Source organism: Peromyscus maniculatus, chromosome 8 (assembly GCF_049852395.1).
Source record: "Peromyscus maniculatus bairdii isolate BWxNUB_F1_BW_parent chromosome 8, HU_Pman_BW_mat_3.1, whole genome shotgun sequence".
In the NCBI taxonomy this organism is placed as follows: Eukaryota; Metazoa; Chordata; class Mammalia; order Rodentia; family Cricetidae; genus Peromyscus; species Peromyscus maniculatus.
This window is the reverse complement of record NC_134859.1, coordinates 109706766-109729578: the sequence shown is the minus strand read 5'-3', so window position 1 is coordinate 109729578 and position 22813 is coordinate 109706766. Positions and strand designations below refer to the sequence as shown.

At 45.4% G+C, this 22813-nt stretch overlaps 1 protein-coding gene across 1 annotated transcript in view; it reads right to left on the bottom strand.

Annotated features, from left to right (window-relative positions):
* The window catches only part of Tbcd (tubulin folding cofactor D), a 167564-nt gene that overhangs the window by 11544 nt on the left and 133207 nt on the right, over positions 1-22813 (bottom strand). The window contains exons 23-34 of the mRNA XM_006987624.4: positions 22546-22577; positions 15067-15129; positions 14168-14244; positions 12603-12684; positions 11821-11939; positions 9248-9339; positions 8373-8513; positions 3442-3525; positions 2327-2485; positions 2118-2256; positions 1743-1864; positions 13-90 (exon numbers count right to left, since the gene is read on the bottom strand). Coding sequence (XP_006987686.1) covers positions 13-90; positions 1743-1864; positions 2118-2256; positions 2327-2485; positions 3442-3525; positions 8373-8513; positions 9248-9339; positions 11821-11939; positions 12603-12684; positions 14168-14244; positions 15067-15129; positions 22546-22577 — 1188 coding nt within the window. The remainder of the gene's footprint in view (positions 1-12; positions 91-1742; positions 1865-2117; positions 2257-2326; positions 2486-3441; positions 3526-8372; positions 8514-9247; positions 9340-11820; positions 11940-12602; positions 12685-14167; positions 14245-15066; positions 15130-22545; positions 22578-22813) is intronic.

Below are 22813 nucleotides of genomic sequence, written 5' to 3'. Positions count from 1 at the left end.
AAGCATGCTTACTTCTCCTCAGCAGTAAAGATGTCAAAGCACCCGTTGGCCAGCAGCTGGTCCAGCATTTTCAGCAGTGACACAGACACCCTGGGAGGACAAAGTAAGAAAACATGAGACCCACACAAAACACCCAAGAACTAAGAGCTACCCATGTGAGAGACAGGCAGATGCCGCTGACACGTTTAAACACGCGCACGCGCACACACACACACACACACACACACACACACACACACACACACAAATAAATCTGTAACACCACTGTGGCTCTTTCTAGATGGGACAAAAGTCAAAATAGTCTTGTAAAATTCCTAAAAACAGACACACCAGTATTTTAATTCTTTTAAGAATACCAAAATGACTATGGGAAGTAAGAATAAAGCCAGAGCCAATGTGGCTTCTTTCAGAAATTACCTAAAGCAAAGGTAAGAACAGGGTTCCTGACGTAAAGATGTGTAGATGGCCTGGTAGAGTCCAACATTCACCTGAACACTTGATGGTTTTGACAAGGTGCAAAACTAGTGCACTGAACAGTCCAGCAGAACTGGACAACAGTTTGCAGAATTAAACTGAGCACACACAAAACTACCTCAAAACAGACCATATGGCTGAAGCTAGAACCTTCTAGAAGCTCTGAAACTTCTGAAAGAGAGGAGCTCTCTAGGGCCTCCAAATTAGGCAAAGAGTTCTCAGCAACAACACAAACTCATTGATTTAACAAGGACTTGCCCAGTACAGTGAAGGCATCAAAACACACCAGTGAGAAGGAAAGTCCAACTAAACAAGCCGTGTCAATGAACAGACATCTCAGACACTAGGAGAGCAACTAAGTGTCCCACAGAATAGCCACCTAGACCCTGACCACACCTGGGAAGACATGGGACAGATAGAGCCAGCAGCTTTACAGAAGTTAACAGGCAATGCACATGACCCAGCTGTCCATTATTCAATGTGTGTGTCCACAGAGACTATTCCTGCATGTCCATTGTAGCTGTCTGTAAGGCCTGGAACATTAAATGCTCAAATAAATGACTCAGTTCCTGCCCACAACAGGCCCTGACTGGGCAACAAGAGGGACAGACAGACAGACGGGGTGACCACACTGCCTGCCTGTTTAAATGGAATTCTACAAAATGCGCTCGACTTGGGTGATAGCAGATCAGTGGCTGCCCAAGTGGACAGTTGGGAGGGCTCTGAGGGGCAGGAGGAAACTTTGGTGAACGGGAAAGGCTTCATGGTATACACATCCAAAGGTACCACCCTATATACTTCATGTGTTGCCTTTCAAGTTTCTTAGATTCTCAATGAGGCTACTGTAGACAAGAAAAGACAGGGACTATTCCTACAGACTAGAACCTCATTCCACTTCTCATGGTATTCTGCATCTACACACACACACACACACACACACACACACACACACACAGAGAGAGAGAGAGAGAGAGAGAGAGAGAGAGAGAGAGAGAGAGAGAGAGAGAGAGAGAGCATTTCCTGCCCTGAATCCATCAATGGAGAGAGGGACTGCAGGAGATGAGTGCCAGGAACCAGTGAGGCCCAGAGGAGATGAATGCTGGGGTTCATTGAAGATAAGTGTAGGGGCCAGAATCTGGGAGCCAATAGGGTATGTGCCCTGCTCCTCACCTACTAACTGTGACAGTGTGTCTCAGGGAAACCTGGGCTCTGTGGAAATAGGATGGGGCACAGGCACCATGACCTCCCAGCCTCAAGACACCACTCACCTGTCATTCAGGAGGTTGTCCTCGAAGACCTTCAGGAGGGTTCCGCTGAAGCTCACCAGGGCCTGAGCATCCTTCTGAATCCCCTTCATGTACTCAAAGAGGCTCTGTGTAGAATGCCTGACCTGTGACCCGAAAAGCAGGATTGTGGCACTGCATGGCTAGCTTCTCCCTTGGCTCCCCAAGGCTCCTTCAATGACAGTAAATGCCTGGGGCCAAACGGAAACAACTGCAAACTACAAAGACAGAAGGTCCTACAGGTGCTTGGCTGTGACCATATGAAGGACAGTGAGCATATGAAGTGCTCACATCTGGGAGAGAACCCTCTGAGAGGACTCCCCAGTATCCCCTGCTCTACACAGCCAGATGCCTCCTCACCGTAGACTCTGTCAAGCCACCAACAGATACAGCCAGCCCCAGCAGGACATGGTATCTGTAGGTGGGCAGTCCCAAGAGCTGGGTGATGAGAGGGAAGGCCTGGGAGGGTGCATTCCAGTTCACAGAGGCGACATCAGACCTGAAAGAGAGATTTCCTCAAAGCCATGCTTAGAGGGCTGGGCTGCAAGGGGACCCAGACATGACAGTACCTGGGAAACAGACTTTCCAGTTCTCTGCGGTGGGGAACATGGGGAATGGGAGGACTGTCGAAGTGCAAGAGAGTCAGGAACACCCGGGCAGCATGAGCACGGAACCGATCAATCTTCTCACTTGCCTGCTGGGCAACGCAACACATGACACGTTCACAGCTGTAAACAGAGGCACGTGTCTGAGGCCAGCCTGGGGATGTGTAGGCACCTTACGGTCAGTGGCTGCTGAAGCCACGTCAGGATGGCTTAGTTAGGGTTTTTACTGCTGTGATAAAACACATGACCAAAAGCAATTCGGGTAGAAAAGGGTTTATTTCAGCTTATAGTTCTCAGGTTATATTCCATCACTAAAGGAAGGAAGGACAAGAACTCAAGGCTGGAGGCAGAAGCAGAGGCCATGGAGGAATGCTGCTTACTAGCTTGCATGGCTTGCTCAGCCTTTCTTATCCAACTCAGGTCTACTTTCCCAGAAGTGGTACTGCCCACAGTGACCTGGGACCTACCATATAAATCATTAATCAATAAAATGCCTATAGGCCAATCTTATGGACATATTTTTTCAATTGAGTCCTTCTATGCAAATAATTCAGCTTGTACCAAGCTGAAAAAAAAAACTAACCAACACAGGTTGGGTAGGACTGTACTCGAGGCATCCCAATGTCTCAGGAGCCACATAACAGGTGCTGTGAATGCTGATGCACTCTTGGGGGTGAAGGAGTGAAACCCAACAGTATTGCAGGTCAGTAGAAGAACGAGGATGAGAACTGAGGTTGAAAAAGAATGGCACACTCATAAGACAGCAGTCTTTGGGCCTCAGCAGTATGGCAGAAGAGGTTGAGACTCATGGGGGCTGGATCAAATGCTGGCAGCCCATCCTGACAGGAACTTCAGCTACAGAACCCCAAGTTCAGAGGCCACCACAGCCAGATCAAAGGAGGTCCTAGTATAGGGTTGGGGGAATAGGTATGCTATGAAGCCTGTTATGGGGACATGGAACAGGAGGAGGACCCTGGCCATGTTCCATCAACTGTGGAGGGTCAGGATCGAGGTCAGAGTAGCTAGTCTGAGAAGGTATGGAGGCACCAGGGCAGGTGCAGCTGGCCTCAGATACTCACATGTGGGCCTCAATCAGCATTGGCTCTGTCCGGGCCAGCAGAAGGGTCAAGTCCATCAGGCTGGTCATGGCAGCTTCACGGACCCTGTGGATAAGGAGACATCAGAAGGTCAATTGAGGACAGGGATTCCAAGCCCTGGTTCCACCAACCACATCCACTGGGTCCTGTAAAAATAGACTCTAGAGCCAGGCGGTGGTGGCACACGCCTTTAATCCCAGCACTTGGGAGGCAGAGCCAGGCAGATCTCTGTGAGTTCGAGGCCAGCCTGGTCTACAGAGCGAGTTCCAGGAAAGGCACAAAGCTACACAGAGAAACCCTGTCTCAAAAAACCAAAAAAAAAAAAAAAAAAAGACTCTACAAGCAGCCAATGAGGGGGGCGGGGAAAGTCTTGAGACACTCAGTGCCCACATACAAGCTTGGTTCCAGAAGGCCCGAACATAGGGAAAGTTTCAGAGATTACAGAAATTCCTCTTCAGTGTAAACCATCAGAGAAATCCAATGCCGGCAGCTGGCAGTCTTTACTTAAATCCCTTGACTGGAGGACAAGGGACGTGCTGTCTCTCATAATGTCGAGCAAAAGGATTCATCTGAAGACAGACTGGACAAGTCTCAGCAAAGCCTAAGACATGTGCACACACTATCGAACAGGTACTTCCCACAGCCTCCTCCCATGTGAAGCGGCCCCCTGTAGTGTCTCTCTGCACAAGGCTGGCACTTCTGGTTCTCACCAAACAGAGAGCAACCAACATTCATATCCATTCTAGACTTACTTTCTTGCTAAATAGAGCTGTCTGTCATTAATTCACAAAAAAAGAAGAAAAAAATGATCTAATTCCAGAACAAAAGCAGTCATTTAAACTGGGATACAGGTGCATTCAGCCAGTCAGGAAAAGTAAGATACAAACCCTCAGGCCTGGGGTCATCTCTGCCTTAATTAAACCGTCTATGGGGCTTGTACCAGGTTCCCACTGTGAGGCCCACAGGCCCTTCTTGGGAGAGCTAACAGATAGCAGTGATGGCCAGGGTTCCAGGGGACTCTTCAAAGTCAGATGAGGATCAATGGACACAAAGCAAGATTGGGGAAGGTGGGGCAGATCTGCAGTGTGCACAGGGACATGGGGGCACATCTGCAATGAATACCAGGGGGTATAGGGAAGGAGATCTGCAAAGCATGCTGGAGAGAAATGGGGTACACATCTGCAAAGAGGGAATGGGGGAGATCTGCAAAAAGTACCATGGGGCAAAGGGGGTGATAGACAACTAAGTGTGCTGAAGGACACAGGTGCATATCTGTGAAGTATGCCAGGGGACACAGGAAAGTGAAAAGCACCTAGGTCTACGGATACACAATTAGAAAGCACACACAGACATTCTGTAGGAGTAATCTGTAGATTTCTTTCATATTGCCTGCCACCTCTTAAGCTGTGATGTACAGGATGAGGCTCCAAACAACACAGCAGAAACCAGCTACAAGGAGAAGCTGTGCTTGCCAAGCACATGAACAGGAGAAAGAACTGGGTCCTCAGAAGGCCTCGTGACAAAGCCCCTGGGTAAAAAAAAAAATAAAAATAAAATAAAAATTACACCCCAGATATGCTCAGTAGTGCTGAGCTTAATCCTGGGAACAAGGGCAATTGAATGAAACCATTGTCACAGAGCCCAATCCATACCACCAGGTCTATACAGACCACCTTCTCTGTAAAGCCCTTCCATTCTCAGTGACCTGGAGGAGAAAACATAGTAGCTTTCAGTGGTATTTGGCTGGCCAGTAGCACCACCTGCTAAAAGAAAACTATGTAACACAAAGCCCTGCAATTTAACTACAACTTAGGAAATTCAGTTGAAAACTATGGTAAATAAAACATAACAAATACCAAAATAGCAGAAGCAACAAAAATAGACTGACCAAAATATATAGTCTTTACAATAACTATATCTGAAAAATATGAAGAAAATAGAGAACAGTAAATTTAAAAGGCAGAATTTCAAAAAGAATTGTAATCTCTGAGAAAGTTTTAGATACTGATCAATTAAAAAAAAAAAAAAGAGTGTCAAGGTGTATGTGTCACTATCTACCACAGGGTTATTGTGCCATGCTGGTTGTACAAGCAGCTAAGCCTCAGGGATCACTGTAGAAGAGGAGGCAGAAAGATTGTGAAAACCAGAGTTTGCTATAAGATTATGTCTCCCAGGAAGACATATCAATAAAGTGTCACCAACATTACTGCCTAAAGCTGAGCTGAACAAAGACAATAGACTTGGTAACATGGATTGAGGTGGACAAAGCCTCAACCCTACACAAAGAACTACAAAGGAATTTGTAGAGTGAGAGAAATACACACACACACATAGCACATAACAATAATTAATGAAAAAGGAGGCCATGAATTTGAAAGAACAAAAAGAGGAGTATATGGGAGTATGGAGAGAGGAAAGAAAGCGGAGAGATGATGTAATAAAGAAAAAATTTTTAAGAAGAATGTCTGGAATTGTACCATTCACTACAGGTAATTCTACACTGATCCCCCAGGAGCAGAATCCTGGAGACCCCCCTTTGCAGAGTGAGCTAAGACAAGAAATACCACAGAGGGTAGGGTTCCCAAGGACCAGGTCTGAGGAAGAGGCCCCAGCACCAGTCCTTTCTGCTCTGCTCTGAGGGGTGTCTCCGTGCCAGGCAGACAGCAAAGACACACACTGTTGTAAACTATTTACTCCAGACTGAAACTGTTTGGGGGGAGGGGGAGGCTCATGAGATTCAGGAAGCTAAAGAAACTGAGTAAGCTCAGAATGTTGCAAGGTCCACAAAGCTTCCTCCCCAAGGTCATGAAAGCAGTAAAAACTGCCAGGGAGAGGAAAACCTTCAGCTGGCAAGCTGCCTACAAGTAGAGAAGTCTCGAGATGTAGTTTTTGTGAGCTGTCTCCCCTGCTGGGGAGTGCCTTTCAGCGATATAGCTGCCTTTGAGTCACCCACATAAGTAACTCCAGTAAGTAACTTTTAGACCCACTGGTTCACTAAGCTAGACTTGGGTGGAATTGTCCTTTGATCTGTCTTCAGTGACCTATTCTGGGTAAACAGAGATCTGTTCACATCTTCCATAGAAAAGACACACAACACTCACCATTTTTCTGTCTTGAACTGTAAGAAGGAATTCAGCTCAACCAAGTCTCTTGGGAATTCAGGGGCCTCAGAGTAAAAGCCTAGGACCTGTCAATATCTATCACAGACCCAAGTCACCAGCCCCATGGTTCACAATGCCAGCTTATGCCACTGCCTGCTATCAAGCCTGTAGCACATTCTAGAAGAGTCTGCACAACAAAACATGTCCAAGGCACTCCAGCCCACATGACATGCCTCAACCAAGAAGACAGATCCTTCTCAAGGAGAGAGATAACCAGGCTCAAGAAATCTCTGGCAAGACAAGATGGCCACTGTCAATGAAGAACCCTTGAGGTCAGACCAAAGGAGCTAGTTCTCATGGACATCTTGCTAAGAGACACTACAAAAAAGCACCCAGGTGGGGATGCCTTATAGCTGGGGAGCCACCCTTCAGCTGTGCCAGAGGGAGATCTTGACAATGTGGGAAATGGCCTCCATTTCTCCAGGCTCTATAAGAATGAGGTTAGCCACCTGAAAGCCCTTCCTGTATCTACACAGGTACATTCAGATAACTCAATCCATAAGAGCTGATGGACCTGAAGTTGTCCTAGGGAAGAAGATATATTTACAATGAAGGAGAATATAGGAAATGCCAGAAAATACAAACTGGAAAGACACAGTGCAAATTCAAATTAATGATCAATGTAACACAAAATTCAAACTATTAGATAAGCTTAATAGTAGAAAAAAATAGTCAGTGAGCAGAGCATAGACAAACAGCATTTATACAGCCAAAGAACAACAACAAAAGTTGTACAAAATAAAGAAACCTTCAGGATCTGTTTGCCATGTGACAAATGCTTAGAGTTTTTGGAATGTGAGGACATGGGGGACCTCCAAAATGATCTGTAAAGTGGGGTAACCAGCTAGGCAATGGGATGTGAGAAGAAATAACTGGCTGAGCACCCAGAAAGAGAGGAAAGGAAAATGAAGAGGCAAGAAGAACATGGTAAAAAATAAAGTCTGGGAGAGATGGCTCAGAGGTTAAGAGCACTGACTGCTCTTCCAGAGGTCCTGAGTTCAATTCCCAGCAACCACATGGTGGCTCACAACCACCTAATGAGATCCGGTGCCCTCTTCTGATGTGCAGGCATACATTCAGATAGAATATTGTATATATAAAAAAATAAATCTTTAAAAAATAAAGTCTGATACAAGGGATAACATGCTGTCTCCACGTTTCGATCACAATCAAGACAGCATCTTCAGCCAGGCAGTGGTGGTGCATGCCTTTAATTCCAGCACTCAGGAGGCAGAGCCAGGCAGATCTCTGTGAGTTCGAGGCCAGCCTGGTTGGTCTACTCTACAGAATGAGACCCAGGAGAGGCACCAAAGCTACACAGTGAAACCCTGTCTCAAAAAACCAAAAAAAAAAAAAAAAAAGACAGCATCTTCTACAAGCTCTTTCTGAACTCTTAACAACATTACCTATAGCCTGCAGGAGGGAGTGTAAAGCACTTGGCAGAGCTGCTGACTCAGACAACAGCAGCAGCAGCCTTGTTCTCCCCCTCACAAGGTGTTTCTGTAACCTGGGCAAGAAACTTGCCCTACAGGAGGAGGAAGGGAAGACAATCGGGCAGCCTCAAAGGACTATGGAAAGCACAAGTTCATTGCTGCTCACCTGAGACATCGGTGCAGACCACTCTTGTGAGAGTTTCTACCATGACTTAATGCCCGTTGTTTGAAGTCCTGGGTACCTGGGATGCCGTGCCCTTCCCTATCTCAGGACATTCACAAGACAGCAAGGAAGTCACACTTCAAACACTGTCCTTACCAGGCTCCCACATCCCCTCTGCTGTCGGTGGTATAATCATTCATGCAATCCAGCAATGCAGTATAAACCTCAGAAATGTTCTCTTTGCACATGACTTCATCTGGAGGTCCCTCTGCTTTCACACCAACCGTCTGGCAAATCCTGAAATTAAAATATGCGTGTCTGTGAGCTCATCTTTCACATTACAATGGCCTGAAGTGTCTTGCTGTGGGGAATATCCAGCATGGCTTAGGGGCCCAGGGCACCCTTCCCACTGCAGGTGCAGAATGATGCTCCCTGTGAAGTCACCTTCACTGCCCCCACAGTCTGCAAAGTAGCTGCCTCTTTCTGTCTTCCACCCTGATAAAAAGGCTAATGCTGCTGCAAGAAGTCAGGACTGAATGGGTGTACAGAACCACGAGGAGCTAGAGGGGCAAACATAGCCCTACATACTGCATCTACAGACAGAAGTGATTAAGACACAAGAGTCAGGCATTGCTCCTTTTGCCAGCCTCAAGATGAGGCACAATCCCCAATTCTTCATCCATTTCATTTATTTATTTAGCAGTATTAGGGATAGAACCCACAGCCTTGTGCATACTATAAAAGCACTCTGCCACTGTGCTATTCCCAAAGCCAGCACGATGCACTGCTTTGTTTGTGTTTGGTTTGAGATAAGGCCTCAATGTTGCCAGGGCTAGCCTCATACCACTGTCCCTCAGTTTCTGAGGTGGTTTTCAGGTGAAGATGCAAATGTTCCCTGACAATGCTCTAAAAGGGAAGAAATTAGAGAACAAGAAATAACAGAACACCTCTACACATTTCTGCTCTGTGCTAGCATGACAGATAATCCTTGTGGTGCCTGTTGATGCCCGCCTGCCAGGCCAGAGGCTCACCGTGAGATTGCCTTCAAACTGTCTCTCCTGGCTTCAGCAAAGCTCACATCCTTGGGAGAAGTACAGGTGACTGTTCTCAGACCTGCAAGAACCTGAGGGCAAAGAAGTCCCCAAAAAATTATCAGCTACAAAGCAAACACATTTTTTAGACAGTCTCAGTAAGTAGCCCCGTCTGGCCTTGAGCTTAAGAAACCTCCTGTCTCACCATCCTGTGCTGTGTGTGTACCACCAGATGTGGCTGTCAACATACTTCTGTTTCAGACAGAGATGTGGCTCTGGAGCCACAGGGCACAGCAGCCATGGGTGGGGCTTGCTAGGCAGTTCATAGGAGCCACCTCCCACTTAAGACAGCAGGCCCTGATTCAGCTTCTGGAAGAACTTACAAAAAGGGATCATCCCACAGCCTCCCCTCTGCTGTACCCAAACTCTAGCAACTGCTATGGATCTGGACTCATCCCTATAAGATATTCATGTCTATTGTTCCCATCTTGGACAGGGCATAGTTGACATTCTGGCTCCCAGCAAGAAATGAGCAGTAATACTTACATGTTTTCTCCCGTGTGTGTGTGTGTGTGTGTGTGTGTGTGTGTGTGTGTGTGTACACGTGTACAGAATCCTATGTGCTACAGCCTGTATGTGGAGGTTAGAGGATAACTTTGTCGAGTTGGTTCTCTCTACCTTTATGCAGGTTTTAGGGATCAAACTTGGGTCACCAGTCTTGCCCAGCAAGTGATTTTATTCACTGAACCACCTTGTAGGCCCAGGGTTATTACTTCTTGAACTGATAGTTCAGTTCTAAAATCTTTCATGTTTATCCACATTTCAGGTAGATAAACCCCTGGGTGAGTTTAGTTATTACGATAGCAATACTCAGGGTAAAAGACCTACTCATCACATCATCAAAAGCTGCCTGATCCAACAGAAGGAAAGGGAACCAATTTATATAGAGGCAAATGTGGAGAGCTTGTCTTACAGCATCCCAGCTTGTGGCAGGCAGCAGGGACAAACAACAGCAAGAGCATCTTGGGGATGTGTTGGCAGGACCAAGCCTGGTGTTTCAACTCAGAGGGAAAAAGTGCATGAGCTTTATGGACTAGGTGAGTGGGGAAAGGAAAGTCTCCAGAGTCAAGCTAGAGGTATGCCCAGGGCTTAAGCAAGGACAAGTGATATAGGATGCTAAGAAGGACAATGGGGAGAGAGCAGGCCACATCAAAGCAGATGAGACAGTGTGAGAAAATGATACTGAGCGACAGAGGTAACCTGGGATAAAAACCTACATGTAAGAAATGAACAAGTCTCTCAATCAACTGCTTCTCAACTCAAGGCTTACAACAGTGCAACCAGCAGAGAAAATACTTTTTTTGTTGTTGTTGTTTTGTTTTGTTTTTCTTTTTTAAGTGTGTTAATGGGATATCTTTTTTTTAGACTTATTTATTATGTATACAGTGTTCTGTCTGCATGTATCCCTGTATGCCAGAAAAGGGCACCAGATCTCATTACAGATGGCTGTGAGCCACCATGTGGTTGCTGGGAATTGAACTCAGGACCTCAGGAAGAGCAACCAGCGTTCTTAACCACTGAGCCATCTCTCCAGCCCCCTTGTTTTGTTTTTAGAGACAGAGTTTCTCTTGAACTCACTGAGAGATCCACCTGCCTCTGCCTCCCAAGTCCTAGCATTAAAGGTGTGTGCCACCACCTCCCGGCCAAGAAAATACCTCTAGGCCTTTCAAGATCACAGGGGCTGGATGAGGAGGCCCGGTAAACCTGAGAGGGTAGGGCAGGAACCACTTTGCTCTTTTAAGGTTGCCACTGCCTTAATAAGAGTAATAGCGTCCAAAAAGGAAACAAAATAATAATATATGATATAGGGGCTGGAGAGATGGCTCAGCAGTTGGGAGCACTGACTGCTCTTCCAGAGGACCCAGGTTCAATTCCCAGCACCCACAGGGCAGCTAACAACTGTCTGTAACTCCAGCTTCAGGGGAACCAACACCTCCTCACAGATACACATGTAGGTAAACACCAATATATGTTAAACAAAAATAAATAAAATATTAAGAAATCTTTTTTAAAAAATAGTAATAACACATGATATAGTCTTCTGAGGCACAGGCAGAAAAGAAGCCCATAGGACAGCAGGCTGGACATGGGTCTGCAGCCTCTACCCATCCCCAGCCTACCTCCCACCATGACCACAAACAAGTGCAACACAAGGGACACAAGGGACATAACATTTCATAAGGAATTTTAACTACATGGCCTTATTAGAGAAATAAATTGAGATGGCTGCAAGAAGAGAAAACATATTCAGGCACTAGCTTCTGCACAGAGGCTACTGTTTCCTCACCCAGGCACCCACAGCTTCTTCGGACAGTGCCTTCCTACCCTACAAACTTGAACACAGCTCTCTAAGTGTATGTTGCAAGAGCAGTTAGCCCACTGGAGTGCCGGTCCAGCAGCCTGCCTTCATGGCCACCTGTGCTAATGCTGAGAATTCTTTCCTAACCAGAGGCAGGCAGATTAGTTGCCAGCCCTTCCTATCTGTCCCCTCTTGGTGCTGTTGGCACCCTCACCTGCTGCAGATGACCCCTGAGAAGGAAACCTGGGAGGGCACCCAAGGCTGAGGAGAAGCCACAGCGGGTCATCTCCTCTGGGCACTGGAGCTCAGCAAGGTACTCTGGAATCAGCTCCCCTGAAAAGAAAGAAATGTTTAGAAGTGGCCTATATCTAGTGGTACCCCTCAGAAATACAAGTTAAATGTATCAGGTAAGCCAGGACAATGTTCTGATGCAGACATACCTTCAAACTAATATATAAGATATAAGAAAAATTGTATAAGGTGGTTTTAAGGTTTCCTTAAGTGTGTGTGCTGTTTTTTTCCAAGACTGGGTTTCTCTGTGAAACAGTCCTGGCTGTCCTGGAACTCACTCTGTAGACCAGGCTGGCCTTGAACTCATAGAGATCCACCTGCCTCTGCTTCCTGAGTGTTGGGATTAAAGGTGTGCACACCACCACCACCACCCGGAATGGACAAGTGATTTTTATACAGAGTTTCTAGGAAGTCATGTCCCAGTGAAGCTCCCTGTTCAGAGATATTAAGGGCTCTTTAGGCAGCTATGCTGTCTGGATGAATCTAAGGACGTGTCCTGAACCCAAGTGGCTCAGGAGGAACCATGTGAAGGCTACTGTGTAACTGAGAACCCCTCTCCCCACAGCCCAGCTGCCTGGCATGAGCCGGGTGGGTTCCAAGAGCTTAACTCCAGAAAGGTGATCAGACAGGGCTGCTTCCTGGGCATTACCCAGCCCAGGCTGCACTGTGGATCCCTGCCTTAGGCCCAGCATACAGCTCACTCACTCTCACTGGTAAAGCCTGCCTCCCCAGGCTCCTCCATGTAGTATTCGCTGCAGAGGGCAGCCAGGGCTGAGACAGCTGCCTCCTAAAACAGAAGAGGACATGAGTGAAAAGAGGGTCTGTCTGAAAAGTGCTCAGCCACAGAGGCATGGGGCACTGCAGTATGGCACAGTGATTATGTTTAAAAACAAATTGAAGTATGTCATTGCCACACTCTGGTTTCTCAAATAAATCTTCTGACTTTCCAACATGTCTACTTTATCAGTACCTGTCAGATGTATCAACCACTTTAAATTCTCTGCATTAGTAAGCCTAAAGTGAGAACTCTATTTCTTCCATACAATACAATTTTTATGTGTCTTCATAAGGAACAGTTAATATAAGACAAAATATTTTTTCCCTTCCCAGCAGAAGCAATGTGGGGATTGGTTGTATTCTTTTGTGGACAAGGGCTCAAGGCAGCCCTGGTAGAATCTGGTTTAGAGAATAGGAGGGTCCACTGGCATCTCAAACAGAAATATATTCAGAACAGAGAAGGTGAGGAATCAATGTTAGCCCAGTAACCTTGATGGAGGCAGGATGATGCAGTATCACACAATCAGGAGGTGGTGGTGTGTGTGGCATCTCCTTGGTTCCCCACCTCTACAGTCTGCAATAGATGACTCCAACTCAATTCAAACCTTCCATTCAACCCCTCCCCAAAACCAAGGAGAAAGGAACTGAGAAGGGCAGGGTGAAGATCAGCATGGGAGTTCCCTCAGTACACCACAGAGATGCTACATGTACTAATTAAGGAGCAAAGAATATCATGATCATGGCCAGTGGGACTTGATTATGGATAGTTTAAAAGAAAATTCTGAGCCATCAACCATGAGGCCTCCAAATTTAACCAGGAAGACTATACCAGAATTCCACAGACACAAAGCAGACAGAAGCCCTGGGTAGGCAGGGCTCACAGAAGCTTAAGTGTGCTTCCACTCCTCTTCTGGCAGTAAGCAATTACAGCTTACTGCCCAAAACATGGGTTACATGTCACAGCTCTGCCAATCCAAGGCCATCTGACCCCGAAACATGAACATAAGCCCTAGCTTCTTATTGTCCAAGTAGAGTCTAGTTTGTGTTTTTCTCATTTTCATGTGAATACTTTCTAAACCTAAGCATACTATTACTATCAAAATAAAGAAAAAGACTGTTAAAGACATAAAGTGTAGTAAGAAAGAATAAAATTTCCAGGGCTAGAGAGATGGCTCAGAGGTTAAGAGCACCAACTGCTCTTCCAGAGGTCCTGAGTTCAATTCCCAGCAACCACATGGTGGCTCACAGCCATCTGTAATGAGATCTGGCACCCTCTTCTGTATACATAATAAATAAATAAATCTTTAAAAAATAAAATAAAATAAAATATCCGGTTACCAATGGCCATTCTAGGCTACCTGTGTAAATCATGTAGGCCCAATGATGGTGTTGTGGATTGTGAGGTTAGTGTATCAAAGAGCCACTGAGACAGGCACTATGGATAGCATTACCGTCATTCTCTGTACAGGAGAAAGAAATCTTGCTTAGCATACCTTGATCTGCTGTCTGGAATGGCTTGAAACAAGGTGAAGACTTCTAAGAGTGTCATTTATCAGCCACTGCCAACCATCTGCCAAAGAAGCAAAGATAATGACTCACCTACCTCGGAGTACTCAGCTGACATTTAAAACAACAAACATCTTCTGCTTAGTCTCAGAGAAGACAGATGGTGACTTCTAGATTGCATCCTGGAGAAACTCCAGAGTGAACATTCTTCAGACTGAACAAAAGTCCAAGGACCCCAGTTCCAGGAGGAAGCCCACCCCAGGCTGCTAAAAGTCAGCACCCCCATGCCCTGCTGCTACCACCACTGTGCAGAAAATGCCATTCCCTATAAACCAAAGACTTGCACATCATGATAGGGAACTTTTTGTTTTGTTTACAGTTGAAAGTTTCAAGTGATCTTTTCTTCTTTCTCTCTCTCTTGGACAATCTCTCCTGGTCCCTGACAACATAAACCCAACTTCAACTCAACTATATTCAATAAATGAACTGGAGATATGTTTACTCTGTTCAGCTAAACAAAATTAGTACCTTTAGACTAGGGTAGAGCAGGCTTGAGGGAGACTGCTTCCTGTTTCAGCAATAAGAGCCATTTGGGCAATAAATAAGTACCAGGAGAGGAATGACCACAAATGTTCAGGATTGGGTACAATGGCGGACAGGCAGAGCTACAGCTAAGGGTGCCAATGAAGGGTTCCAGAAGAACTTCCCTATCCTTCCTAGGGAAGAAGTGGCAGGAGTTTGCAGCAATTTCAAGACAAGATATATCAATACTGTGACCCTTTCAAATATAATCCTTCATCCCACCCCAACAAGTTCATCTCTTATTTTGTAACTTGAATAACAGTATTAAGAAAATGATATCTGTGTCATTGAAGAAAGCACCTACCGATAACGGTGTCACCTTTAAAAGGCATTCTGGAAAGTGACAAGTTCTCTATTAAAACGCACACTATGAAAAAAGAAAAAAACATTATTTTCCAAAAGTGCATCACCAGCACCTAACTCTCTCATCCACCTTTCATGCAAGTCCAGGCCATAAGCAAGTCCAGGCCATCTCCCCAGATGGACACCAGGAAGAATATTCTCCATAGCTAGCTTGGATACAGAAGCTTGAAGACCCCTCTCTTAAAAATAACCTGTGTAAGCCAGGCGTGGTGGTGCACACCTTTAATTGCAGCACTCAGGGAGGCAGAGGCAGGTGGATCTCTGTGAGTTTGAGGCCAACCTGGTCTACAGAGCAAGATCCAGGACAGCCAGAGCTGGAGCTGTTACACAGAGAACCCCTGTCTCGGAAAACAAAAACAAAACAAACCAACCTGTGTAAACCCAGAGATCCACGTAAGGGTAAGAGCACTTTTAAAGACTGGTGGTAGAGCATCTTGGCCTAGCTTGGGTCCTAGGATAATCTAGACTGTCACTTGATAGGACTTAGAATAACTTCTTGAGAGTCGGTCAGAGTTTCTAGAGAAGCTTCTTAGAGGAAAAGATGTGGGCAGCACCACTCCATGGTTTCTCTCCATGACCAATAAAGTGGAGCATCAGCATCCATCTCTATTTCCTAACTGCATATGCTGTGTAACCAGCTCCTCACACTCTGTAGCTACAACTAGCTGCTCGCACTGTCTCACTTTCCCTGCCATGATGGTCTGTTCCCTTAACCAGTAAGCCAAAAGCCTTCCTTATGTTGCTTTTTTTCTGATATGTTGTACTAGCAATGCTCCAGGCCCTAAGGTCAGTCTTGTCTCACAAAAGGACAACCACAACAAAACAAACAAAAATGCTCACAAGGAAGCAATAGCTGTACTGGACCCAAATACATATGCCCCAAGGAACAAAGTCTCAAATGGCTGCATAGTCAGAGGGCTTGAGTGAACACCTAGAAGTACCCAGGTATAGGATAGGTGAGTACCTGGGGTTCAGAATACAGGGCAGGTAAACACCAGATATACAACATGTGTAAGGCAGGAGGACATCTGGGAGTGTATGACGTAAGGCACAGGTTCATTATGGAAGAGCAATCCAGGGTAGCCCCAGGCTGCAGTTTGTGAGAAACAGAGCAGTAAAGCCCACTACCCTCAAAGATAAGTCCTAGAAGGACTTTGGGCCTAAAGTTCTGGTGAATGCTAATCATCTGTTAGTGCTATTGTGTTGATTTGTGACATAAGAAAATAATGACTGTACCCATGGGTAGGAACACAACAGGTTGACATGTGACTTACATATGGAAGACAGCTTAAGATACTGGACCAACAAGACCCAGCTATGCCACTCTTGGGCACATACCCAAAGGATGCTCAATCATACCACAAGGGCATTTGCTCAACTATATTCATAGCAGCTTTATTTGTAATAGCCAGAACCTGGAAACAACCTAGAAGTCCCTCAACTGAGGAATTGATAAAGAAAATGTGGTACATTTACACAATGGAGTATTACTCAGCTGCTAAAAACAAAGACACCAGGTAATTTGAAGGCAAATGGATGGAACTAGAAAAAAACCTGAGTGAGGTAACCCAGACCAAGAAAGACAAACATGGTATTTACTCACTTATAAGTGGATACTAGCTGTAAAATAAAGAATAACTATGCTACAATTCAGATCCAGAGAGACTAGGTAACAAGGAGGGTTCATGGGGGGTCACTCAAATCTCCCTGGGAAGGGGAAATAGAAGAGACTTCATGAGTGGACTGAGGGCCAGTGGGGATGGGGATATGAGTGATCAGGTTGGGGGGAGGACAGAGGGGGAGAGTGCTAAGGGAGACTGCTGGGGGTGCATTTCAGAGTCAGGTGAAGCCTGGTACAGGGGAATCCCCCAGGAGTCGATGGGTAGGACCCCAGCTTAGACTCCTAGCAATAGTGGATAAGTAGCTGTGGTGATATTTTATTTGTCCCTAATAAAGCTTATCTGAGGATCAGAGGAAAAAGCCAGCCACTATATTAAACACAGAGGTCAGGCAGTGGTACCACACGCCTTTAATGCTAGCATTCGGGAGGCAGAGATTCATCTGGATCTCTGTGAGTTCAAGGCCACATTGGGAACAGAGCCAGGTATGGTGGCAAATGCCTTTAATCCCAGTGCTAGTTAACCATGGAGGTCTAGAGGTCTGTACAGACAGACAGGAAGTGATAGAGCTGGGCAGAAAGAGGAAGTGAGATGGCAGGGCAAAGAAAGGATATAGGCATGATGAAGCAGCTCTCTCTTTGGCTGAGGATTTCCTAGTGGTAAAAACCTCGCTGGCTTCTTTCTGCTTCTCTGATCTCTTAGTTTTCACCCCAATATCTGGCTCTGAGTTTTTTGTGTTTTTTTTTGTTGTTGTTTTGTTTTTTATTAATAAGACTGTTTAGCAATTTGTCTTACAAGTAGCCTGAACTGGCTGTCTCCTGTGACCAGACTGGTGACTAGCCCAATTGTCATCAGAGAGGAATCATCCAGCTTCCTCTCCTCACCTAGAAGTCCATGACGGAAGGCTTCACAAATGGGGGCAACTGGCATAGCTGCACTAGGACAACAGAGTTTCGAGATCACAGTGCTGACATCCAGCGCTCCCCCTGCTCATGGTATACCCCATCACCCACCAGCTGAGGAACCCAAATAACACACAGAGTTAAGCCTGTCTTTTTCCATAGCATAGGACCCACAAGAGCCAAAACTAGGACACAGCCCAAGACAGCCACAAGGGGGAGAGGGCCAGAAGGAAAGAGGCCTCTGGAAGCAGGGGTAGCCTTTGTAGATGACCCCACCCTGTGCCCAGCAACAACAGAACCAGCCTGCAGCATTTCAGATGCTCTTCCATAGACATACAAAATGCTATAACATGAATACAAAGTAGTCCATTCATTCTTCTGCCAGATGGACCAAACTACCCATTCTCTTCATTGCAAACAAGGTAGCTGCAAACACACCTGCAGGAATAAGACTACCCATCAACCCAAGAAATTTACAGAATGTAGAAAAGAGATTGGACACACTTCCAAGTAAAACCCATACTGCAAATGCCAAAATAAAGAAACCACACACTTTTACTCCATGAGATAGTCCTAGCCTGTTTCTGTCACCAACATACTTTGTGTTCCAGAAAAGAAAACCCTTGCCCCACATCTCAGCACCAGGGTACTTTGCACTAAATGAGGACCTGAAAAACAAACTCCTTTGATCCATATATAAATAAGCATCTCCCTGCCACCAGTTTACAGGGTATCTGGTTTACCCCAATGAATAGCATTTATATAGTTGGCCTGCCCTGAATCCCTTCCCCAAATCACTTATTTTTATTGGCCGTTTTAAAGGGTCTTTCTGCCACATATGAAATACATGTATCAATATTTAATCTATTATTCTTATCTATATATCTACATTTTGTCTATGAACTTTTTGCATAATATATTCTTCCATATATAGGCAACATGTTTCCTTTTATTTCTGTCTTATGAACTACTATTAATTTTCCTAGGTGTTATAATGACAAAAGCTACAAAACCAAACCAGTTAGAAACACTCCCAGTCCCATTATGACAGGGTATGAGACCTGCTTAGGAAATCTGGAGGCACCAGGGAGCAGATGGAATACCAACAGCAACTTTAACTTGTGCAGCTAGCTATGGGACAGGGATCATCACACTTGTCTTCATCTTTGTGCAGATTTGAAAATTTCCAAATCAAGTAACATTTTAAAGAAATGATGTCTTCAAAACTTCTTGGAAATTTTTTTCCAGCTATATTTTTCAAATTCAAGTTTTTAGGGAATCACAAGGTGGTTTTGACTGTGTGAGGCACAGATACAATTCTGTTTTCTTTCCCATGACCAAGAGTAGTAACACCATCCATCCAGTGAAAGGCCCTTTCACCAAGACTGCAAACACCTTGACATGAATTCAATCCCACATTCTTCTACAACATCCTGCTTCCTAGAAAACATCATTCTCTTATGAATAGAATAGTTTTACAGTATGTTTAAAGTGCTGGGAAATCCAAGTCCTCACTATTTTTAAAAATACTTTTCTTGGAGGTCTGTCCTACGTATGAATTTTAACTATATTTTATCAACTTAGAAAAGGAAATAAAAAAGGATATAAAAAGATGTTCAAAAGGCTGAAAAGATGGCTCAGCTGTCACAAATGTTTACTGATCTTCCTAAGGACCTTAATTCAGTTTTTAGCACCCATATCAGGCAGCTTACAACCTCCTATAACTCCAGCTTCAAGGATCCCATGTATTTTACAGGCCTCTGAGGGCACCTGCACTCACATGCATATACCACTGACATGCATACACACACACACAAACTAATTTTTTTTTTCAGTTTTTTTTTGAGACAGGAGTTAGCCTTAGCTGTCCTAAAACTTGCTTTGTAGACCAGGCTGGCCTCTAACTCACAAAGACCAGCCTGCCTCTGCCTCCCCAGTACTGTGATTAAAGGTGTGCGCCACCACGCCTGGCTAATAATTAAAAAAAAAAAAAAATGTTCTCTATCACCAGACAATGATGATAGTAGCCAGGCACTGTGATGGCACACACCTGTAATCCCAGCACTCAGGAGGTAGAAGCAGGAGCATCACTGCAAGTGTGAAGCCAACAGGGGCTAGCTATATAGTGAGATCCAGGCTAGCCAGAGCTAGATATGGGAAAACAGTGAAACAGCCAACAATCCTGTGGTCTAGAGCAACATGGTGCCCTGCCCATATCTTGGCCCTGGGAGCATGGTATTATGAAAGAGGACACCACTGGGAGAATCTACACAAAGATGCACAAGTCTGCTACTAATTTTTTTAACTTACCAAGAGTCAGTAGGTATTTCAAAGTAAGAAATTTGCTGTTATTGTTTTGGTTTGCTGTTTTGTTTTTATATAATAAACTGGACCTAATAGGGATCTAAGAAAAGTCACATCCCAGAGTTTACATTCCCATCTTGGCCACAGGCTCAGCTGTATGGTTTCAGTTCCAGCATTCCATGTGTCAGCTGACAGAGACCAGTTCCAACTTCCAGAGTTTCCAGCAACATCATCAAACTCAAGAGCCTAAGCTGACATATGTAGAGCAAAGTGGAGCTGGTACCTCTCAGTAGAGAGACTTCCCCATACCTGAAGAAAATGGCTGTTGCAGGATCATGTCCCTTGGGGCAAGCAAGAGGTGTAAAAAGAACACAGTAGGCCACAGAGTCCTGTTCATCTCAGCTATGGGTGCCTGAAACTGAGTATGCTCTTCTGCGCTTAGCTGGCAATTTCCAAAGGTACATGCACAAGTATACTGGCTAAACCTGGCCCTTCTGACCTTCCACACCAGGAGCCCACCCATAACTCTCAGACCTATAGGGACAGCCATTTATTGGGAGCTCAGATACAAGAAAAGCCATCTGTGCTGGCAGCATCTCAGGAGCAATATCAATGTGAAGAAGCCTTCCAGATGGTCAGGTTAGCTGTTCTGTTAGGACTACCCAGTAAACTGAAATCAGGCTTCAAACACTTCATCTAAATGTATTCTGTGTTTCAACAAGAACCATCAAAGATAAATTCTTTGCTTAACCATAGTAAATCCCTGGTGGCACATGAGCCTCATCAACCTCATCTGAGAACCTCAGGGACAGCTATAGAAAGGCTCATAAAGCTTCATCCCCATTCAGCTTTTCTTCAACAACCTCCTAGCATGTGTTCTAACCTCCTGATGCTAAAAAGCCACAGCTAACTGCTGTGGGATGTTCTGTATGTCCTGTGGCAGCCCGTTCTTGGGTTCCTCGTGGCTTTACCCAGCAGGTCTGCATAGAGGATGATTAGGACCACGGGCCTGAGTGCAGGTGTCTGAGATGGTCTGCACTTGGCTGTGCTGTGGGAAGGTCTGTATGTCAAATTGCTCTGATTGATCAATAAGTAAAACCTGATTGGCCAGTGGCTAGGCAGGAAGTATAGGCGGGACTAACAGAGAGGAGAAATAAAAGAACAGGAAGGCAGAAGGAGTCACTGCCATCCACCACCCTGACAAGCAGCATGAAGAGATGCCAGTGAGCCACGTGGCAGGGTATATATTTGTGGAAATGGATTAATTTAAGCTATAAGAACAGTTAGCAAGAAGCCTGCCACGGCCATACAGTTTGTAAGCAATATAAGTCTGTGTTTACTTGGTTGGGTCTGAGTGGCTGTGGGACTGGCAGGTGACAAAGATTTGTCCTGACTGTGGGCAAGGCAGGAAAACTCAACCTCTTAATTCACAAGCTTCTGGGATCTATGAAGGCCAGGATATATGTGCCTAGTATCTATCCCCGAGACCTCCATACTTTGGGTCCTCAACATATCCACTCAATGCACAAATGAATCCTCTAGCTGCCACTGGCCTCAGTCCTGTCTGCTTTATACTGTGTATTCTCTGCCTTCCTCAAGAAACTCCTTTAAAAACTTCTTTACAGGGAGTTTCATAGTCTATCACATCTAACATACAGTTCTTATCTTCCTGAGTGATGCCTGTATAAGTACCAATGGGGCTCAACTCTGGTTTCCCTTGGATTGGCCACTCCCCTGTACAGGCAGCCTGGGACATACACTGAACAACTTGTTGGAATCTTCATGCCTCTACATAGGTGCTGTCATCTCTGTTCTGTCTGCAGTGTCAAGTGCCTGCCTGCCCTTGGTGGCTGGGTAACAAACATGACAGCATGGCTTTCAAACTGACCCCAGGAGCCTTAAGCTCTTCGGCTTGTGACTGGTGTCACCTCTCTGCCCCAATGAGGGGTACTCTAAGACCACCTGTGCCAGAGGCTCTGTCCAACCCTTGTCCACCACATGGAAAATGCCAGGACTCACAGTAGACCTGCCTGTAGAAACATGGCCTCTGAATGTAGACCTTAAGATCCAGCCTCCAGATGACTGTAGCAGGCTGTGAGGGACAGTATAGAGGCCATCTCCCCAAGTGTAGTCAGAGCCCACTTGGGACTGCTGTCCAGACTTGCAGAGCATTCAAGGATGACACTGACAGTTCTGACTGGTCTCAACTTGGGCCACACCAGCACACCAAAACCTGCCCCTCCCCCAACACACACATACACCAAACCAGGGTATCAGCTGCCACTGCGGCCAGTACTGCCAGGATATCTGGAGATATCCCCCAGATAAGCCAGCAAGAGTTCTATTATATTCAACTAATTTGGAATATTCACCTGATTATGCTGATATCCCTGTGGACACGAATATATGATCTGATTAACCATTCCTTACTCTGTAGCACTTAGCATAAAGAAGAAATCTGCAGCTGACGTGTCCCTAGGCCCACCCACAGCTACCAAAGCTTTGAGGGACTAAGATTTTTAACTCTGGCCTGACCTCAGGATACTCCTCCCCTATACCAGAATGAAGGACAGCATTTTCTGGCCCCAGACCTACCTGCTTGTCTCATAAGCTCTCCTCCCAGACCCCTAAAAAAACAAAACAAAAAAACACAGAGTTAAAATCTTTTACACATAAAACATGAAGCACCCCACCAAGCAACAGATACAACTTCAGGCACCAGAAACTATGACAGTTTTAATTAGGGGACTTAGTCCCCCAAAGTGTGAGCTACATTTTTGGAAATAAACAAAAATTTGTGGCAAGATCATCCTCTGGCAGACCCTTGTCCTTTGAGCTTTCACAGGAATCTTGGTCATCACTG